At 41.0% G+C, this 22071-nt stretch overlaps 2 protein-coding genes across 2 annotated transcripts; both read left to right on the top strand.

Moving 5' to 3' along the window:
* The first annotated feature begins 4618 nt into the window (after positions 1 to 4618).
* Positions 4619 to 9704, top strand: LOC311051181 (transmembrane 4 L6 family member 5). The gene is made up of 6 exons (XM_084065597.1): positions 4619 to 4642; positions 6295 to 6481; positions 6954 to 7022; positions 7366 to 7523; positions 8819 to 9011; positions 9509 to 9704. Exons 2-6 carry the CDS (start codon positions 6305 to 6307, stop codon positions 9521 to 9523), a joined length of 612 nt encoding a protein of 203 aa, XP_083921723.1. The 5' UTR covers positions 4619 to 4642; positions 6295 to 6304; the 3' UTR covers positions 9524 to 9704.
* A 4942-nt stretch (positions 9705 to 14646) lies between these two features.
* On the top strand, positions 14647 to 17929 carry LOC311050424 (P2Y purinoceptor 14). Its single transcript, XM_084064509.1, has 2 exons — positions 14647 to 14773; positions 16799 to 17929. Exon 2 carries the CDS (start codon positions 16801 to 16803, stop codon positions 17836 to 17838), a length of 1038 nt encoding a protein of 345 aa, XP_083920635.1. The 5' UTR covers positions 14647 to 14773; positions 16799 to 16800; the 3' UTR covers positions 17839 to 17929.
* The last annotated feature ends 4142 nt before the right edge of the window (positions 17930 to 22071 follow it).

Genomic DNA, 22071 nt, shown 5'->3' with positions numbered 1-22071 from the left:
TATACTGGGCGGACCGGGGGCGAACATGGGACCTTCTGTTTCCCAGATGGCCTCTACCCATTCAGCTATGGCAGCTAAGTGGACAAATCTTGTATAATAAGTTAATAAAACATCAACTGATACACATCATCAGTGTTGTTACTTGGAGTCACTGGGTGTTTGGGGTCTTGCAACAGACACCCTCCTCCAGGCAACCTGACCGAGGCTGATCGATCAGCCCCCGGCCTGTGTCCAAGTGGCATGCTACTGCCCCCACTGTCTCTTAACTCATTCCCTGCCTAGAACGACTAAAACGACTTCTGTCCATAAGCCATGCCTGCCTAGAACGACTAAAACGACTTTTTAAAAAATAAAAAAAATAAAAAATATTTTTTTTTTTTTTTTTTTTTTTGACCCAAATACCAAGGAGATATGATTTTTTGAAGATATAGACTCCCATCCACTTCCTTGTTAACTTAAAACTTAAAAATTCTGTATCTCGGCTCCTGAGTACTTTTTTTTTTTCAATGAAAAATATGGCAGTGTTCAAACGCGCCAGAAATAATTCTGGCAGTGAATGAGTTAATAGACAGTGCTAATTGGGGGCAAGATAATCATCTTATTTAGCACTCTTCTCGGTTATGAGTAACTTAGAAACTTCTTAAAGTTACAAAGTGCTTGTACAGATACATGATATTAACATAAAATCAATTAAAATCAATTCCAACATTTTTCTCCAACAAGTATTTCATAAATAAAATAAAAAAGTAGTGAAAATAGCAGATCCACAAGCTCGCAACGCGGCGCGAAGCAGATCTTGTAGATTTGCTATTTTCACTAGTTCACTAGTTTCACTAGTTTGACCCGGGCAAAGGTTTTGAGCTAAAACGTTTGAGAACAAGTGATCTAGACTCTAGATCACTTGTCCTCTAGATTCTAGAGGATTGTGCTGAATTTCTCTTGAGCAAGACCCGAAACCTCGTAACTGCTGGTTTCCTCCACCGTCAGTGTCAATGGATGAATGTAATGTACATTGTAAAGCGCTTTGAATAAAGATGCTATAGAGCAGCAGGCCGTTTACCATGTCCATGCATTCATATCACTACTAGTGAATAACTCATACCAGCATGTGTAAAATAAAATAAAAAGACAAACTATAATTTTAACATTTATTCATATTTCTCATGTCAAAGTTTTCATTGTTTGTTGCTTCATGAGCCAGTCTAGTTTCATTCTCATTACATTCTTCGTGTCCTTATTTGGTCATAACACGAATTCACAGAGTCATCTTAAAGGGCCATTGTGGACGTGAGTAATCCAACAACCAGCCTACGTCAGCATTATTCGGCTGACTTTCTTCTGAAGTGAGTCTTCGCTTAGATTTGACTACTGTCTGGATGACTAAGCAAAACCAGTAGCCGCCTTCTAATCTATTATTATCTAATCTAATATTGCCTACGTTAATTGACATGTACACAAAGCATACAGTAGAGTCAGACGAAGAGTTTCCATTGGTTTCTTCATGTGATGCTGAGAAGTCTTGTTGATTGATAGCTAGTCAGAATAGAAGCCCTTACTGTCCACTTGTCTGTCAGCCGGTCTCCGTCCTTCAGTTTGTTGCTATGGCTGACGTACTGTATGAGAATCTTGCCTGGGACCAGAAGATTGTCAGTTAAAATTCCATGTACATTACTGTATCTAGGTACTACTGTTGAGGGGCCTTTGAGCAAGGCAGCTAACCCTTCATTTTCCATTGGGTCAGACAGAATGTGCTTCCTTTGAGCAAGGCCTTTGAGCAAGGCAGCTAACCCTTAATTTTCCATTGGGTCAGACGGAATGTGCTTCAAATAGGTTCACTCTGGATGAAGCTATGAATGTTATTCCCCAAATGCACTTGCATTTCTCTAGTGAGAATGACGTCTGTCTGTCCGTCCATCTAACCATGGTACTTCCTTGTGGATGGAGAAGTGAGGTATGTGCTATTGTACTCGAGATGTTGTGGTTTGGCTACAACTTGTGACCTTTTCTGCATGTCACCTGTCACCCCCCCCCCCCCCCCCCCAACACCACCCCCCCAAAACCACCAACACACACTCATCCTTTCTTACCCCCAAAACCACCAACACACACTCATCCTTTCTTTTGATTTATGACCAGTTTCTAATAACTTCAAATACTATGGGACAAAAGTCAGTGGCGGAAAGACGGATGCAGCCTCTCAGCAAACAGTCAGAAACAGTCCACACTCATAAGGTAATTGTTCTTAATTTCATAATTACCTTGTGAGTGCAAGACAGTTTCTAATAACACCATAACACATTGATGTGTTTCACACACTGCAGGTCTGCTCTACAGTAGAGATTTAAACCCCACTATATACTAGTAGACTACTACATACTGGAACTAGACCGCACTACATTGAGAAACTACGTAATACATTTTCTAACTACTAGACTTAAAGTATGTTTCATACACAAAGGCAGTTCAAAGTGTCTGTCTTTGTTTGTTTCTCTGTCTGAGGTCAATTTAAGAGATTCCGGCCTGTGACCACAAGTGGTAAGGGAAAGTAACTCCCCACCTATCTACTGTTGAGGTGCCCTTGAGCAAGGAATTCATCCATCAGTTTCCAATGGGACAGAATTAGCATGCCTCTGGTAAACTCACCCTGGATGAAGTTTTGAATGTTCCCTAACTACAATTGTGATTCTCAGGCTAGAATGACAGGAACTTCGATGTCTATCTGTCTGTCTGCTGTCCATCCATCTAACCACAGTGACCAGGGACACACTCGTGGATACTAACTCGAGATGAGTGCTTGGGTACAACTTGTGAGTTTAGCTGCATGTCATCCCAAACCACACACATGCAGTATGCAGCATGCATACTGCATGTGTGTGGTTTGGGATGACATGCAGTTCTCATCCTGACTGGTTTCTTTCGTTTATGATTTGTTCGTTCTCTAATGCCACCATGTAACACATTGATATGTTTCATACAGGCTAATGCATGCTACAGTATACAGTGCTTTAAACACTATGTTCTAACTAGTGTAACTACTAACTAACTATTGCTTTACATACAGTACTAGAGTACTACTACATGCTAGAGGTAGGCTACTACATAATAAAGGTTACTACATACAAATAAACTTGCCTTGCACAGTGCAAGGCAAGTTTATTTGTATCAAGGAGAATATAAAGACATCCGCACACTGTTTTTAAGCTCCAAAAACATACTTTTATTTACTGCCGCAACGTTTGAACCCTTTCAGGTTTTCATCAGTCAAATATTCCCAAATGTATTTGTATAACATTTTTCATACACAAAGGCAATTCAAGGTTGTTTTTTAAATATGGCATTAAAAGATGAAAGGTCTTTAAAACATAATATAATCAATACAATACAGGAAAAAAAGACGTGAATTACTACATTCAGAGGTGTAACCGTAGAACTGGGAACTTGAGAGTTTTATGGGGGAGAACTTGTCACATGAGAGAACTGGTCCTGTTTTTGTTTTTTTAACTGGGCACTATTTTGGGGCAGACATTTTATATTTTAGAGCCCATTTCTAATCCCTCATGGACAATGACGTGCAATGTTAGCATCAAGTACAGGAATATGTACTTTTACATTTACAGCAGATCCATAATGGCTCCTTAAACACATGTGTTGAGAAAACATAATAGATAGACGGACAGGATTTGCACAATTTCTTAGTTAAAATACATCTTTAGAAAAGAAAATATGCTTGATGTCATGTGATATATTTAGTTTATTATACATTACTAACTGATAAATTACTAACCAAACAAGTTTGGTGTCCGCGTGCACACTTTGTGGGGCTAGTCAATCCTATAGGTAAAATTCAGTTTTCAGGCTGCTCAAATAATGTGCTCAGTGGGGAGCACTGTCTTGCTCATGGACACCTCGACACATTGTGGGGCCGGGAATCAAACTTGGGACCTTCTTTTTTCCCAGGCCAGGATTATTTGTTGGTTAATTGTGTAGGACAGTCAAATATGACCAGATTTTCCCAGCAGGTCTCGCTGGTCTGGGTTTTACCATGGTGATTCAGAACACCCACTTCTTGACTGTTTTTAGACTTGACTTGCCCCAAAATAGAACAAAAACATGAAGTGGATATTCAACATGGTTCTCTACAGCAGTGGTTCTCAAAGTGGGGTCCGGATACGCCCAGGGGTTCCAGATTGTCCCCAGCTAAATTAATTAAGATCAGCTTAACTCTATTTTATACTTCAGCTATTTTGGAGAGATTTTAATACATCTTGAAAAACAAATGCTAATAGGGAGTTTCTCATTATAGCAACTTATTTTTTTTCATCACATTGCCGGAAATGGACTTCCATAGAAATTAGGTTTGGAACTTGAGTTTATTTCCTGTTTCCATACTGTGTGTGTGCGTGTGTGTGTGTGTGTGTGTGTGTGTGTGTGTGTGTGTGTGTGTGTGTGTGTGTGTGTGTGTGTGTGTGTGTGTGTGTGTGTGTGTGTGTGTGTGTGTGTGTGTGTGTGTGTGTGTGTGTGTGTGTGTGTGTGTGTGAGAAAGAAGGGGTTGGCACTCTGGACCAAATATATGTCCACCTGGTTCCTCACTTCTTAGTTCTGCTCCTTCAACAGACTGTCCACAGCACTGCCGTTTATCAGCGTAAGTATTAAACCTACTACTATGCTGCACTTTCTGTTCACTTTTATGCTTCATGTCTGATTCTCTGCAATCACAGGAATACCATCCACTTTGACTCTGATCCTTGGTACTCTTTACTATTGATTTATTGTAATGTTGCTGGTCTTGGATCTGGTCCTTTTACTATACTTACTCTTTGTTGTTTGTAGTGTTGCTGGTCTTGGATCTGGTCCTTGTACTCCTTACTGTTTGTTTGTGATGCTGTTGATCTACAGTAGGCTCTGATCCTCGTTCTCATTGTTGGTTGATTGCAATGTTGCTGATCTGATGATCCTCATACTCCTTAAGGTTGATTGTGTTGCTGCTGGTCTAGGATCTGATCCTTGTATTCCTTAATGTTGGTTGAACGTATTGTTGTTATCATATTATGATCTGAACATTATTCTACTTTTGGACTTAGTTAGTCTAAGAATGAGATCTATTCAGTTGGTCCACTCTGTATTTTATGTTCAGATACTATTGTACAGCACGAGATAATAATTTCATTTATGAAACCAAAACATCTAGTTTATAAGGGTTTTGTATACAATGTTGGCCATCTTAGGTAGAAACAATTCCATGTAGAATAGTATATCCTGTCTGAACGGAGTTCACTGCAATGTTTCTCCAGAGTTCAGTTTCTTCTCTGGTCACTCGTTCAGTGTACTATTAGATGTCTATCAATTGAAACCTACAAATCTGCTGTCAAAAAGGTGTGTAGATTCAGGTTAATAGACATATCACAGTAGCCTAATTTATCCAACATCATTTAAGGTAGAGATTCAAAAATGTAATCAACAGGAAGTCTGAGCACTTATCTCTAGAACTGGAATATGTAATGGAGACTCTTATGTTGTTAATATGAACTGGAATATGTACTGGACACTCAATATGAACTTGAATATCGTCGCTGTCCGGCAGGAACCAGCTAACTCCATTTTGACGCTTTTGCATTTTTTTCCATAAATCAGAGCCATTGAACACCCTTTACGTCTGTGTGTTGGTAAAACAAATATTGAACCAATGAAAAGCATTAAAAAGCGCTTCTGACAAACCTAGCTAACTCCATTGGCTCCTCAAACTTTCTGCTAAACTCTGGTGGAGTTAGCTGGTTTTGCTGACTCCAAGCTCCACCCCCTTTTGACCTCCAACGTCATTGTGAGCTTGGAGGTCCATTCAGCTGTTCTTATCAATGATGAACAAAACCTCTTAACTCCACTTTTTTTCATTTCCTGAAAAATTAACATTTTGGAGTTTCTGCCGGACAGCAGAGATATACTCTATAATGGAGACTGTAGGTTGTCAATACAGTATGTACAGGAATATGTACTGGAGACTTTATTTGTATTTGTAACACTTTTCCCCCCCCCAAAAAATGCAATGCAAAAAATGAATGACGAATTGTGGAATGTGTCCTGTTAACTTCACTGAACACGATTCATGTGCAATAGTTTATATTCATTTATTTGACTATGTTGTCCAAATTATGGTTTATATTGTATATAGTAGTTTTCTTTATATATTTAAGAACTTTACTGTGTAAATATTATGATTGTGTGTTTCTTTCACAGTGATGTGAAGGCAGAGGTCCACTAACACATGACTATTTGTGTTGTCTTGTGTTCTATATCCAGTCCTGTAGAGATGTGTGTGTCTGGCTGTGCACGCTGTGTTGGTCTCACTCTGGTGCCTCTGTCACTGATCTGCATGCTGGCCAACATCCTCCTCCTACTTCCTGGTCTGGACATCCACTTCCTGTTAGAGGGTCATGTGACCAGCCAGGCCACCTGGTCCACAGGGATCTGGGCATCTGGATTCCTGGTGTGTAATAATAGATACATCCACACACTGAAGACTTACCAACACGTGTGTGTGTGTGTGTGTGTGTGTGTGTGTGTGTGTGTGTGTGTGTGTGTGTGTGTGTGTGTGTGTGTGTGTGTGTGTGTGTGTGTGTGTGTGTGTGTGTGTGTGTGTGTGTGTGTGTGTGTGTGTGTGTGCGCGTGCACACCTACAGTGTGTGTGTGTGTGTGTGTGTGTGTGTGTGTGTGTATGAGAGAGAGAGAGAGAGAATGAGTCACTTTTAAAGAAAAGAAAAAAACACCTTTGGTGTGTGAATGCATCATCTCAGAATGTTGCAGTGCATGCGTTTTTGTGAGCGTGACTTGTGACATGTGACGCATGTCAAGCCACTCATGAACAGTGTGTGTGTGTGTGTGTGTGTGTGTGTGTGTGTGTGTGTGTGTGTGTGTGTGTGTGTGTGTGTGTGTGTGTGTGTGTGTGTGTGTGTTATCAGGTGCTGGTTGGGTCCAGAGCGTTTGTCTCCAGCAGCAAAACAAGAGGCTGCTGTGCTTTTAGAACTGAGGTCAGTACAGTACTACAATTATTACTACAGCTACAACTACACTTTAACTACAACTATACAGTAACTGCAACTAAAGTACACCTACTGTATAAATACGGCAACAACTACACATATTACAACTATAATAGTACCAGTAACTACAACTAAACTACGCCTATAACTACAACTACACTGATAACTTGTCAGCAAGGAAGAAAGACAGATAATAAATGAATGGATGGATGCATAGATGGGTAGATATAGATGGATAGATAGATCCATGCATCCATCCATCCACAGATAGATAGACAGATAGATAGATAACTGGTGTGTTTGTATACTGACTGCGTTGTGCTGTGTGTAGATGTTGTGTGTGGTGTGTTATTCGTTTGTGTGTATGGCAGCAGCAGGGTTGTGTTGTTTCGTGAGTGGTACAGGTCTGGCCCTGGGACCGCTCTGTCTCTACAACTCCTCCAGCCACACCCCCACCTGGGGAACCCCACTCTCAGCTACACCCGATGGGTAAGAAAACACACAAAATACGCATGGTGTAAAAAGTTCTCCATTTATTTACTTATACCATAATGTAGAAATACTCTTGTTGCAAGTAAAAGTCCGGTATTCAACATTTACTTGAGTAAAAGTACAAAAGCATAGGCATCGAAATATACTTAAAGTACCAAAAGTAAAAGCGCTCATTACGTAGAAGTTTTCAAAATGTATAAAAATCTTTTGAAAATAGCCGATCTACAAGCTCACAATGCGTCGCAAAGCAACGTGTTGTGAGCTCAAACAGCCAAAGTATAAAATAGGACTTAAGTGGTTAATGTGTGGATATAATCTAACGGCAACACACAAAACTATACAACGCAGAACAAAACAACGCAACAATGCAGGCAGCACAACAAAAAAACAACACAACACACATCACACATTTTGCGCAACAGTATTCTATTGGACAAAATTGTGAATGATCTTTTTTCATCACTTTGACACAAAATGCGTTCAATGACTAGAGCTGAATTATTTTCTTACACAAATTCAACTACTAGCAAAAATGTTCTTTTCATATCTGTATGATGATTCCCATCTTAGTTGGAGACCTACATTATCCCAGTGTTTTCAGTTTCATTATCATCTATAACATTTACATATTAAATAATAATTCCAGTATTACAATTAAATCACATATTACTATATTACGATATTGGAATTAGTTTACATTACAGTGATTGTACATTAATATCTTCTAATTACATGTATATGTATGGTTCTAGGAGCATACTGTACAGGACCTATTCAGTATAATAATCTAAAGCAGGGGTCTTCAACCTTTTCAGGCCAAGGACCCTCTAGCTGAGAGAGAGATAAAGCAGGGACCCCCTCTATATTGTATAAAATGGTGTTTCAGATGATTTTTTTTTTACTTAGTCTGCCCTTTTTTTCCCTCTACACCTATAGCCTCTTTGCCAAAAATAGCCGATCTACAAGCTCTCAACGCCTCGCAGCGCGAGGCGTTGAGAGCTTGTAGATCGGCTATTTTTGGCTAAAGTTCTCCTCAGAAAAGGGATGCTAGGGTTCAAGTGGTTAAGGTAAAGAAAATAAATATCACACAAAGATTTGGTGGACCCCCTATAGTAGCTCTGAGGACCCCCTAGGGGTCCCGGACCCCCTGTTGAAGACGACCCCTGATCTAAAGAGACAACAAGTGAATAACATACTGTACATCCTAACAATGACCGCAGCTAAATGAATAAATAACTAAACATTGACTTAAATCTCTCTCTCTCTCTCTCTCTCTCTCTCTCTGTCTGTAGAAACCCAGGTTATTTGTATAACCGTACGTTGTGGTCCAGTGTGTGCATGCAGCCCAGGGCGGTGGTTGAGTGGAACGCGGTGCTGTTCAGTGTGATGGTGCTGTGCAGCGCCCTGCAGACTGCACTGTGTGCTGTCAGCCTCCTCAACAGCCTGCTGGGGGCGCTGCTGGGACCTTGCTGCTGTAACAACAAGGTAGGTTGTGTGTGTGTGTGTGTGTGTGTGTGTGTGTGTGTGTGTGTGTGTGTGTGTGTGTGTGTGTGTGTGTGTGTGTGTGTGTGTGTGTGTGTGTGTGTGTGTGTGTGTGTGTGTGTTTAAGTAAACATTACCATCTAATGATGATGATGATGATGATGAAGATGTTGGTCCACACCCATATCTCCAAAACAAGATATCTCAGAAACAACCTGTTGCTAGATCTGGGCATGGTGTAATGAGCATCATGGCCTCTAGAGGCCAGTAGTGGTGCTTTTCAGACTGTGCTCTATGAGTTCCTTACTGTGTGTGTGTGTGTGTGTGTGTGTGTGTGTGTGTGTGTGTGTGTGTGTGTGTGTGTGTGTGTGTGTGTGTGTGTGTGTGTGTGTGTGTGTGTGTGTGTGTGTGTGTGTGTGTGTGTGTGTGTGTGTGTGTGTGTGTGTGTGTGTGTGTGTGTGCGTGTGCGCGTGTGCGTGTGTGTGTGTTTTGTGATGCAGGTCAGTCCAGCATGAGCCTGAATGAAACCACCATGACTAACCAGCATTCATACGGCAGATTAAAAAGATGAATATTATTACAACTATAATCTAACATGTAATGTAATGTAATGTAATATAATATATTGAATGTAGTTAATTTATCTATTTCCTTCAGAAAGCACTCTAAAGCACTTTAAACACAGCTGTTCTCAGGTCTGCTTTTGTCTTTATGTATTTATATCCATTGTTTGAATTGCTGTTAGATCTTCTGTCCATAAATAAAATGTGTTCACATACAGTGTAGTGCAATGTGTGTGTTTGTTTATCTGGCGCGTGTGTCCTGTCTTTATTTATTTATGTCTATCCATCTATCTTTACTGTCTGTCTGTCTGTCTGTCTGTCTGTCTGTCTTTATGTCCTCTCTCCTAGCACCTCTGCTGTCTCTCTTTCCAGAGGCTCATCATTCTTGCTCTCCCCCCTTTCTCTCTCCATCTGCCTGGTTGACATATCTTGTTTACATCATCTCTCATCCTCTGCTTCCTGTCTCCCGTGGTGGTGAGACCAGAATAGTCCTGTCGGTATTTAGAACAGTTCTGTTTGAACAGGTGTTGTGACCCATTACATTCTGTTTGAATTGTGTTACTGTTGCAGAAAGGTGAAAGAAAGCAACTTTGTGTTTGAGGATGTTCATTTAGTTACAGTCAGAGAGAGAGAGATACAAAAGAGATGGAGACAGATGCAGAGCCAATGGCAGGTCATTGGTGTTGTAAGTAGCGTGTGTGTGTGTGTGTTTGTGTTATTTGTCTTGTTGCCTCTGTCAGACGAACAACTTCAAACAAGACATTTCCGCTGTTTACACAACAGCTACTTAGTTACTATAGAGTGAGTGAGAGAGAGAGGGAGAGGGAGAGAGAGAGAGAGAGAGAGAGAGAGAGAGAGAGAGAGAGAGAGACAGAGACAGAGAGACAGAGAAAGGGATTTCATGTCCAACAACTTCTCTTTTCCTCTCATGCTGAGATCCACTTCCTGTCAGGCGCTGGGAGGAAGACTCACGCAGAGAGAGAAACGGAGAAAGCAACAGATGGAGAATTGGACAGATCCATCTTGCTCACATGACTATAGAGATACTGTAATGTGTACCAATTTGCGTGCCGTTTGTAAGTCTATAATATAAAAAAAGACATTTGCAAAAATCGGCCTCCTGGTGGTTCTATAATAGGGCAATGCCAAAAGGGTGACAGTAGGCTGACAGGAAAATGGGGAGAGATATGCAGCAAAGGACATCTTGATCGGGACTCGAACCCACGGTGCGTTGTTAGGCTGCATCAAGCTTAGGTGCTTGGACCACTACGCAAATCATGATGGAATATTATAAATCAAACAGATTTGTCTTGATCACATGACTATAGAGAGTCATGTGAAAAAAATGAAATATAATGGTCTTTGGAAAACAAAAAACACTCCTGAACACACACATTGAGAAGGCTTGATAACATCATATTAGAAAGAGTCTATGACAATATGTTTTTAGGAGTGATAATAGATCATAGGTTTTCCTGGAATCCACATATAAACTAGAATATTCGCAATTCTGGGAAATTGCAAAGTGTGGTTGCGCCGACGCGAGTCGCGGCCGCCGGGAACGAGGCATACGCCTGGAGGAATACCGGTGGAGGCCGCCCGGTGTGCCCGATTCAAATTTTGTGCCGATCGGATCCCACGTTCGTTATACGTGCCGTTTTGATTTTAGGAAATAGACCCCTCCCACTAAAGAAATAGGTCCCTCCTAAAAATGTAACGGGCCAATTATATTGTCCTGTCACTCCTGAGATCACTGTATTTCATTTTGAGAAGATTCATCCCCACAAAAATCATTTTTTTTGCATCAAACGGTTACATTTTGCGCATTTGTGGTGCCCCCTATGGATCAAAGTGGAAATGCTTTTGGGGATTTGTTGAGTAACCCACCCTTGACATGTGATTAAAATTTGGTTTTGACTAGACCTTTTGTTAGTGATGTTTGGCATTTCTTTTTCAAGTAGGCCCCTCCCACTAACTTTGGAAGCCTATTACGGACAAACGATATGGAATTCCGCTTAGGTAGGTTTATCGCATGGGTCCATAGATCATGTGTACCGATTTTTGTGAGATTTGGACAAAATCTGTAGGAGAAGGTGCAAAAAGTGTGTTTTGAAGAAAATTGAAAATGGCGGAAAATCTATCCAGGCGCAAATGGGTGTGGCCTATATGGGGAGTTGTGTCATGACCTAAGGAATCCAGGGAAAAGGAGATTTTTATTCTACGACCTACGGTTCAAGAGTTGTAGGCTAAAGGTAAAGTGGGCTGTTATAGCGCCACCATGAGGCTGACTGGTGTAATTATTTTTTCATAATTAGGGCACTGGACTATGAACCTCCCCTCCAAGTGTTGTAATAGTACAGCAGATGAATGGTAAATTTCATAAGAATCGTTCACTTTGTGATACAAGTATGACATTTGGCACAAATACTCTGTAAGGGCCACTCTTATGGAAAAAGGCGCTTTTTTCAGCTTTATTCCCCCCAGATGGTACCGGTGGTGGCCCAAATTTGGGGTCCTGGCTTAAATGAACTGGGGCTGGCACCTGTTGCATAATCGATTCTTAATATTTACTCAAGAATGAATGAATGAGTTAGCAATTTTGCCAGCCATAGAGGTGAAAAAAGCACCTGCTGCAAAGGTGATATTCATGTACAGTATGTAATATTAACCCATTCAATCCGGGAAAGCATCAGTGTCATTTTAGACTTTAGCTTTATATTTATAGCAACATGTTTTTTCAGAAAACTGTTTTCTGAAAAACTGATTTAGAAGGCATTTAGAATTCATTACTTACACACTTACATTAGGTAAATGGTGCATTTATACGGTATAGTGCTTTTATCCAAAGCGCTTTACATTGATTGTGCCATTAACCCATTCACACACACATTCATACACACATTCATACACCGATCGCGGAGGAAACCATGCAAGGCACCAACCTGCTCATCGGGAGCAATTAGGGGTTCAGCGTCTTGCTCAAGGACACTTCGACACTAACTCTGGGGGAGCGCCCCAGCCCGGGATCGAACTGGGAACCTTGCGGTTTCCAGTTCACTCTACCCGGTCACTCTACCCCTGAGCCCCTCTACCCCTCTACTCCATTAGGCTATATTTAGTTTATTGAATTTCATAATTTCATTAGAATCTATGTAATCATGGTATTGCATCTTTAGGTTATTTACAGAGGAACCTTTGTTACCTTGTAACATCTTGAAAACAGAAGTACATCTTGTGTAATGTATCGTCACTATGTTGTCACTGCCAGTAATAGAGAACATACAGATGTGCCATTTCAAAACTTCAAATGTCCTGCCATCGCCAAGACAGTAAATTTTCAGGGGATTCCCAGGGCAATAAGAGGGACAAAGAAGGGCATTTAAAATGCTGAATTATTTTGATGATCACTGCTTTTATGATGCTAATTAATTTGAGCAACTGGTCAAGGACCTCTTCAAATCACCTTTCGCCTCATAATGAGTCTGACACCTTCTTCAACACACATTCTTTTGTTCTCATGTATATGGATGTCTGTTGAAGGGAAAAACGGGGGTGTGTAGTGACAACTTCTTTTCAGGGGCAAAACAGTGCATTTTTAATGGCAGAACAGGGAGGAAAAAAATGCATTTTCAGGGCACTTTCAGGGAAAGAACAGTAACGTGTGAAGTTTTGAAGTGGCACATCTGTATATAGTCTGAGCTATGCCCACCGTTTTTCAAAAAGAGAGGGTCAATAATAAGAGAGAATCGTCAGTTTGAAATAAAATGCTTCGGTTCTATGTACAGGTATAGGCTAAATTTGAAAAGTGTGTTTTGGCATGGGGTTATGAATGGATTAACCCCATGGAACACACAGAAAGCTACCACCGCTGCAATATTCACATCTTTTCTAGCACGAGGGGTGTATACCTTCCCAAAATCACTATCAGAATTATTCCCCCTAGATGGTAAATCTGGGGTCCTAGCTTATGGACTACATGAACTGAGGGTGGAACCTGCATGATATTCGATTTGTCCCACTTACTGTAGGTAAAAAATAATATGAATTCGCGATTCTGCAAGACATAGAGGTGCTTCGCATGTAAACAAAAGAGAAAAAAAGAAAAAGCACATGCTGCAAAGGTGATATTCATGTATGTAATGGTAAAGTAAAAAGTTACTCCATGCATTACACACAAAAAAATGTGTTAATTTCATAATTCATATTTTTCTTAGAATCATGTAGGCCAAACATGGAATTAAATCTTTAGGTTATTTACAGTGGAAACCTTTGTGTAAGCCAGTCCACTCCAATGATTCGCAACACAATTGTGCAACTGCAATACTAACAAACAAAAAACTAAATATGAATCCATAACGTACATAACTAGTTCCCTAGTCTATCAATCCTACATTTGATCACAATTTGGTCAATACATCCATCAATCATTCCATTCAGTATTTTTCCAGTATAAACTGTTTGAACCTTTTTTAATTGCATTAAATGTATACTTGCTTAATAGTCTCAGGCGCCATTCCACAGCTTCACACCACAAACAGATATACACATACTTTTCAAAGTTGCACCAACACTTGTTGTTTTAAGTTTAGTTCCCCTCTCAGCTCATACCTACTGCATTATGTTAGCTTCAAGCTTCTGCCTATACCTTTTCGATCAGGTTAAAAGAAAAACATATTCTTGCAATGTCTCATTGGAAAAAAATGAGTATCGAAATAAACTAAACTACTTAATGTCCATAAATTTGCTGGGCTTGACAATGACACACACCCCTGTATACAGTATGTACTGGTGTGAATGCCTTATGACCATATTTAATCACACAAATAATGTATGTATGGTGGGTGGTGCCAACCCCATAGTGAATGAAGTTGTCAGCACTTGCAAATAAGTAACCTTTAATAACACACAGCATCAAGATGAAACTGATGTGTTTCAGCCTCCTCAGCATTTCTCAGAACTGTAATTGAATTGAACTGAGAAAAAGGAGAAGTCCTGATAGTCATAAAGAGAGGGATGGAGAGGGATGGCACGATAGTCACATTTAAAATCATCAATTCACTGTAAGAGAAAACGAGAGGAGGGACAAGAAAAAAGAGAGTGAGAGAGACTCCTCCTCTTGTCTCCTTCAGTCTGTTTGTTCAGATAGAGAGAAAAGCAACTCAACACAGCAGCCTTTCAGCATGACCTGACACACATCACATGGTGAGTACACGTTCCTTATTAGGACCAATTTACTTCTCATAATATCACATAATTCTCGTTTGTGCGTGTGTATGTGTTTGTCTGCGTGCACACTGCTTTGATAAATATTCTATAGTAGCCAATGAAAGACAAATCACTCACATGATTGATTAGATGGAAGTTATTAGTCCTGCCATTTCCCCTCAGAGGACTCATATCGTTGCTGTCGGGCAGACAGCGTATCTCCTTATTTCAACAAAAAAAAAAGAACTAAACTAAATAATACTCTACTTCATCACACAAGAGTGTTTGCACAAAAGTAGTGAAATTAGCAGATCTACAAGCTCACAGCAATACGACACGTGAACTTGTAGATTGGCTATTTTCACAATATGTTTTTCTTATAATGAAAAAGTAACGGTTTTGGACTTACAAGATTTCCAGCCGACATCGACGATATAGAGTCATGTCATGTGGAGTGATTCATATAGAATAATATGGAGTAATTCATATAGAAATATGACTAATTCACGTATTATCATATAGAATTCAGATGAGTCATATGGATAAAATACAAAACCAAAAACCAATATATTTAGATAGACTCCTAGATAGTTTGCTGTGGACTCTCCCTAAAAAACACACACCTTTGTTTATGATCTCACGCTGCTTGTAAACAACAGTACATCACAGCCTGGAATGTCTTGGTTTATTCTACGCAGTCTGTTCTCCAGCAGTTCCATTTGGAGCTCAGAACACCATTTTATGCCTAGAGAGAGAGAGAGAGAGAGAACCCTTTTTGGGAGTATTTCAGTTCCAGTTTTGTCAGCTCACTTATTTGTGTTCTCACTTTAGCACATGAACCAATTCAAATTGTTCAATTGCACCTTTACTGCACTACTACTGAGTCTCCTATTGACCGATGACCCGGTCATCAAATTATAGTCTCAGGAAAGCGATATAAACAAAAAAAAGGCTTAATGGTGTGTGTAACTACTTCTGTAAGACAAGACCCTAACCCTAAATTTACAGTATTTCTATCGCAATTTTGTCACTTTATTTGTATATTTTTATATAAATATATATAAAAATGTATTTTAATATCATTGTATTATATTAGTATTTTATTGTTATGTTAGCACAGTTGTGCAGAACAGGTCCCACCAACATTTTGATGCTTGTACAATAAGTAAGTGACAAATAAAACCATTTCAAAATCAAGTTTATGAGATGTTATAGTGCAGGAGATACTGATCTGTGTAGCAGAGAGTACACCACACTGTTGATTCCTGTGTGTGTGTGTGTGTGTGTGCGTGCGTGCGTGCGTGCGTGCGTGCGTGCGTGCGTGCGTGCGTGCGTGCGTGCAGGCGTGTGTGCAGGTGTGTCCATCCGTTTTACATAAGCGCTGGTGTAAAGATAGTGTGTGATAGGAACGTTTGATGGTGGTGTTAGTGTGTAAGTGTTAAACAGAGATGGTGTTAAACATGTAAACAACTGGTGGTGAAAAAAGCACCTGCCGCAAAGATGATATTCATGTACTGTATGTAAAGGTAAAATAAAAGTTATCCTATGCATTACTTTATTACTATATTTAGTTTATTTAACTTTATGATACATTTCCTTAGAATTTATGTACCATAAAACATATGGTCTGACCTATATGCCCACCATTTTTCAAGGAAAGATGGTCAATAATAATAGATAACCAAGTAGTAGACAAAGTATAAGTAGAATGCCTGTATAGGTTTTATGAATATTTTTGAAAAGTGTGTTTTATCATGGGGTTATAAATGGAGTGATAACACACACAAAGTTACCACCAATACAATGCAATATTTTCTAGCATGTCTACTGCAGGAGGTCTCTCCATTAAAATAATCATAACTATTTATTGGTTATAAAATAAAACAGCACTTCTATCAGGCATATTATGACAAGCTTCCCTTCATAATATGGGAGCATTGTTGACGTGCAGCCCCACTGGCCAATGAAGCGTCTACCTATTCATGTTTATGAGTGTAACAGTTGTATTTTCTCTCTTCGTAGGCATGGATCAGCTAAACAATACCCACCTCCCTGCTCCAACTAACCAATCAGACTTCAGCAGCGTGTTCACTCGCCAGGTCCTGCCGGCCCTCTATTTGTTGATCTGTGTGTTGGGCGTGTCCCTGAATGGTCTGGCAGCATGGATCTTCTTCCGTGTTCCCAGTGACTCTGGCCTGGTAGTGTACCTGAAGAACATGGTGGTGGCTGACCTCCTCATGCTCTCCACCTACCCCTTCCGGGTGGCTGGTGATCTGGACATGGGTGCTGAGAGCTGGCGCCTCCGTGTGGTGGTGTGTCGCTACACGGCTGTGTTGTTCTACTCCTCCATGTACGTTAGCATCGTCTTCATGGGCCTCATTAGCCTGGAGCGCTACGTCAAGATCGTACGACACTCCACCTCCACCTCCTCGCTGTGTCGTTGCACCTCCCTGACGCACCTGTTGCAGAGTGTGGGTGCAGCCAAGGTTCTGTCGCTCCTCACTTGGTCTCTGCTGCTGCTGTCTGTTCTGCCCAATGTGGTTCTGACCAGCAAGCCTGCGGACCGGGAGACCTCCAAGCAATGCGTAAAGCTGAAGACCCCACTGGGGGTGCAGTGGCACCGGATGTCCGCTCTGTTCAGCGTGGCCTTGTTCTGGGCGACCCTGCTGCTCCTGGGGTTCTGCTATGCCTCCATCGCGTGCCGGGTGTACCGCTCCTATCGACGCGTCCAGAGAGACGGGGTCGACGTCTGCCGCAAGTCCAACCGCAGCATCTTCAGCCTCCTGGCCGTGTTCTTCATCTGCTTCGTGCCGTACCACGTCTGCCGTGTGCCGTACACGCTTAGCCAGATGCCCGGCGCCAGCTTCAGCCCTGGCAGCCGCTTCCTGTTGTTTCAGCTGAAGGAGGGAACGCTCTTCTTGTCCGCCTTCAACGTGTGCCTGGACCCTGTAATCTACTTCCTTATGTGTCGCACCTTCAGGGAGTCTCTGCTCAGGAAACTGTCTGGCAGAGTGAGGAGAGGACACTCGCTCACCACTGCACAGAGTCTCAGTCATATTTAGCAGAGAAGAGGAGAGAAGAGAAGAGAAGAGGAGAGGAGAGGAGAGGAGAGGAGAGGAGAGGAGAGGAGAGGAGAGGAGAGGAGAGGAGAGGAGAGGAGAGGAGAGGAGAGGAGAGGAGAGGAAAAAGGAAAGGCAAGAGAGGAAGAGGGGAAGGATGAAAGAGGAGATAAAATGAGAAGAGAAGGACATTGTTTCAGTTCTGTTCTGACAGATGACAGGTTTTTCACTTCTCTTTCGCTTATTCAGACATTTCTGCTTTATTATAGACAGAACAGGAAGGGGGGGTTAGTACGTGACAAAGCACACTTCACTGACATTGCGATTTCTGAGGACTGCACGTGCACTCTGGAACTAGAACTGGAAAATGTGAAAGCACACCCCTCTCAAGTACATCTCTCTCTCTCTCTCTCTCTCTCTCTCTCTCTCTCTCTCTCTCTCTCTCTCTCTCTCTCTCTCTCTCTCTCTCTCTCTCTCTCTCTCTCTCTCTCTCTCTCTCTCTCTCTCACACACACACACACACACACACACACACACACACACACACACACACACAAACACACACTGAAGAGGGGGTGTCGGGGTGTAATTACTGTAGATAGTATTCTGTCAAGTTCAAAAGTCAGCAGTATAAACACAACCTGGCCACTCTCCCCCCAGCATGGTCGACTACTCCAACCACTCCAACACTTGAAATTAGTGTTTCAACCCAAGTGAGGTAATATTAGGAAACACAGCAACAGGACACACAGGACAAACAGGTAACAATAGGGAACACAGGTAACAATAGGGAACACAGATACAGCAACAGGACACACAGGTAACACAAGGAAACACAGTTAACAACAGGAAACCGTGTCTGGTGAATGTTTGTTGAACTAATACTAATAGTGAACTGGTCATTGAATTGGTTTTGTACACATGGTGGCAGTGTCTCATACAGTCAGGTGTGTGTGTGTGTGTGTGTGTGTGTGTGTGTGTGTGTGTGTGTGTGTGTGTGTGTGTGTGTGTGTGTGTGTGTGTGTGTGTGTGTGTGTGTGTTCAAGTCTCATGACAACAACTAGAGTATTTTCAATTATAATTTATTTCAATATAGGTTTCAGTCACATAATCCGATTAGTGCATGGGTGCCCTAGTGTTGTTGGTTCAAGTGCCATGACTCATAAAGTAATTCCTTTTAATAGTTACGGGGCCAGAGCTCAGCTCTGGACCTGTTTTGTTATTAGCAGTATTCTGTCACTTCTTCTTCTTCTTCTTCTTCTTCTTCTTCTTCTTCTTCTTCTTCTTCTTCTGCCACTTTTCGCAGTTCTGGCTGAACCGTGATGTCGCTTTTTGCGAAACTCGGCCATATGGTAGATGGTCATGAAAAACGATCAAAAAATAATTCTCACAATCTTTCGTCCAAAGGTGGCGCTATAGCACTCAATTGAAAATGCCAACTTTGAACAGGTACAACTCATGCCCTGTTTGACCTACAGCCATGAAACTTGGATACACATATGCGTCTCCTCATGCTGAACAACTTTCACACTCTGACTTTTGACCTCTGACCTTTAGATCTCCCACCATTTTGAATTATATGAAAAACAGTCATTGGCTCCTAACTTCTGCATTTTTTCACTTATGGAAAATCCGTTGGAAATTTTTGTAGGCAGTGGTCCAAAGTTCAAGTGTTAAACGTTTCGTGCAGATTGCTCAAAAATCCCAGGAGGAGATAGATTTTAACTTTAATTCTATTACAGTTTTATGAAAATTATTCATCTGTGCCTAAAACATACATGCAGACTCACATTTCTTTGAAACTTTGCAGAAATGTACAGGGTCATTCCAAATATCACTGAAACCAATCTTACTCCAATTGGCCAAAAGGGGGCGCTATAGCAATTTTTTGAAAAGGCAGACTTTAAACAGGCATAAGTCATGCCTCGTTTGGCCGAAAGTCGTGAAACTTGCTTACACATGTGCCTTGACTCATGAGGAACACACGTATCGATTTGACCATTAAGCTCCGCCCTTAGATTTTCCGCAATTTTGAGCAGTTTGAAAAATACTTGTTTTTGCCAGTTCTGGCTTAACCGTGCATACGCTTTTTACGAAACTCGGCCATATGGTAGATGCTCATGAAAAACTACCAAGAAATAATTCTCACACTCATTCGTCAAAGGGTGGCGCTATAGCACTCAATTGAAAGTGCCAACTTTGAACAGGTACAACTCATGCCCTGTTTGACCTACAACCATGAAACTTCGATACACACATGCGTCTCTTCATGCCCGACAACTTTCGTGGTCTGACTTTTGACCTCTGACCTTTAGATCGCCCACCATTTTGAATTATATGAAAAACAGTCATTGGCTCCTAACTTCTGCATTTTTTCACTTATGGAAAATCCGTTGGAATTTTTTGTAGGCAGTGGTCCAAAGTTCAAGTGTTAAACGTTTCGTGCACATTGCTCAAAAATCCCAGGAGGAGATAGATTTTAACTATTACAGTTTTATGAAAATTATTCATCTGTGCCTAAAACATACATGCAGACTCACATTTCTTTGAAACTTTGCAGAAATGTACACGGTCATTCCAAATATCACTGAAACCAATCTCACTCCAATTGGCCAAAATGGGGCACTATAGCAATTTTTTGAAAAGGCAGACTTTAAACAGGCATAAGTCATGCCTCGTTTGGCCGAAAGTCGTGAAACTTGCTTACACATGTGCCTTGACTCATGAGGAACACACGTATCGATTTGACCATTAAGCTCCGCCCTTAGATTTTCCGCAATTTTGAGCAGTTTGAAAAATACTTGTTTTTGCCAGTTCTGGCTTAACCGTGCATACGCTTTTTACGAAACTCGGCCATATGGTAGATGCTCATGAAAAACTACCAAGAAATAATTCTCACACTCATTCGTCAAAGGGTGGCGCTATAGCACTCAATTGAAAGTGCCAACTTTGAACAGGTACAACTCATGCCCTGTTTGACCTACAACCATGAAACTTCGATACACACATGCGTCTCTTCATGCCCGACAACTTTCGTGGTCTGACTTTTGACCTCTGACCTTTAGATCGCCCACCATTTTGAATTATATGAAAAACAGCCATTGGCTCATAACTTCTGCATTTTTTCACTTATGGAAAATCCGCCGCTTTTGTTTTGTCGGCAAAGGTCGTAAGTTCATGTGTAAAATGTTTTGTGCAGATTACTCAAAAATCCCAGGAGGAAATAGATTTTAACTATTTCAGTTTTATGAAAATTGCAAGATTCACATTTCTTTGAAACGTTGCAGTAATGTAGAGAGTCATTCCAAATATCACTGAAACCAATCTCACTCCAATTGGCCAAAGGGGGGCGCTATAGCAATTTTTTGAAAATGCAAACTTTAAACAGGCAAAAGTCATGCCTCGTTTGGCCGAAAGTCGTGAAACTTGCTTACACTTGTGCCTTGACTCATGAGGAACACATCTATCGCTTTGACCAGTAAGCTCCGCCCTTAGATTGTCCGCAATTTTGAGCAGTTTGAAAAACACTTAAACCCAGGATTTTTCAGCTATTTGCGTGAAACTGTATCATCTGTGTGATCTCCTTTTTCACAGTTACTTGTCTGTTGGGCCAATGGCGTCTCCCTTAAATGAATGCCTCACAATCTCAAGGTTGCCAGTTCAAGCCTCACTTGATGCAGACTTAATTTAAGTTGAATTGCAAACAACATGACTGTATCAATGAATACATGTGCAAATGGTAAAGATAACCTGAAATGCTTATTTGAGAGTACGTTTTTTCAACGTATGACATACTTCATTCTGAAAATAGCTGATCTACAATCTCACAACTTTTCATGGTTTGTGAGCTTGTAGATCGGCTACTTTCACTAGTTTTGGTTCTGAGGAGATGTACAATTTCTTCATTGGTAAATGGTTTGTGAATGAGTGATCTTAGTGTTAGTGAAACAGGGGCTTGGTTCATGAAAGAGTTTATGATCTTCAACAGACAATATCAGCCTGGACAAAGCTATAGCACTATAGGTAGTGTTGCAGCCTATTAGTCTGAAGGTTGAGAGTTCGAATCCTGTTAATGGCAGTAGGTTGAGATGTCCAATCAAACCATTATGTTTCCATCTCTCTCTCTCATCAATCTATTGTTTCCATGTCACTCTCTCTCTCTTCAATCTATTCCGTTTCCATGTCTCTCTCTCTCTCTCTCTCTCTATTCACTGGCCCCGTATTATCGCTGCTTGC

This window comes from Gymnoscopelus microlampas (genome assembly GCF_963454915.1).
Source record: "Gymnoscopelus microlampas genome assembly, chromosome: 8".
NCBI classification, from domain to species: Eukaryota; Metazoa; Chordata; class Actinopteri; order Myctophiformes; family Myctophidae; genus Gymnoscopelus; species Gymnoscopelus microlampas.
This window is presented reverse-complemented; position numbering and strand designations above follow the sequence as displayed.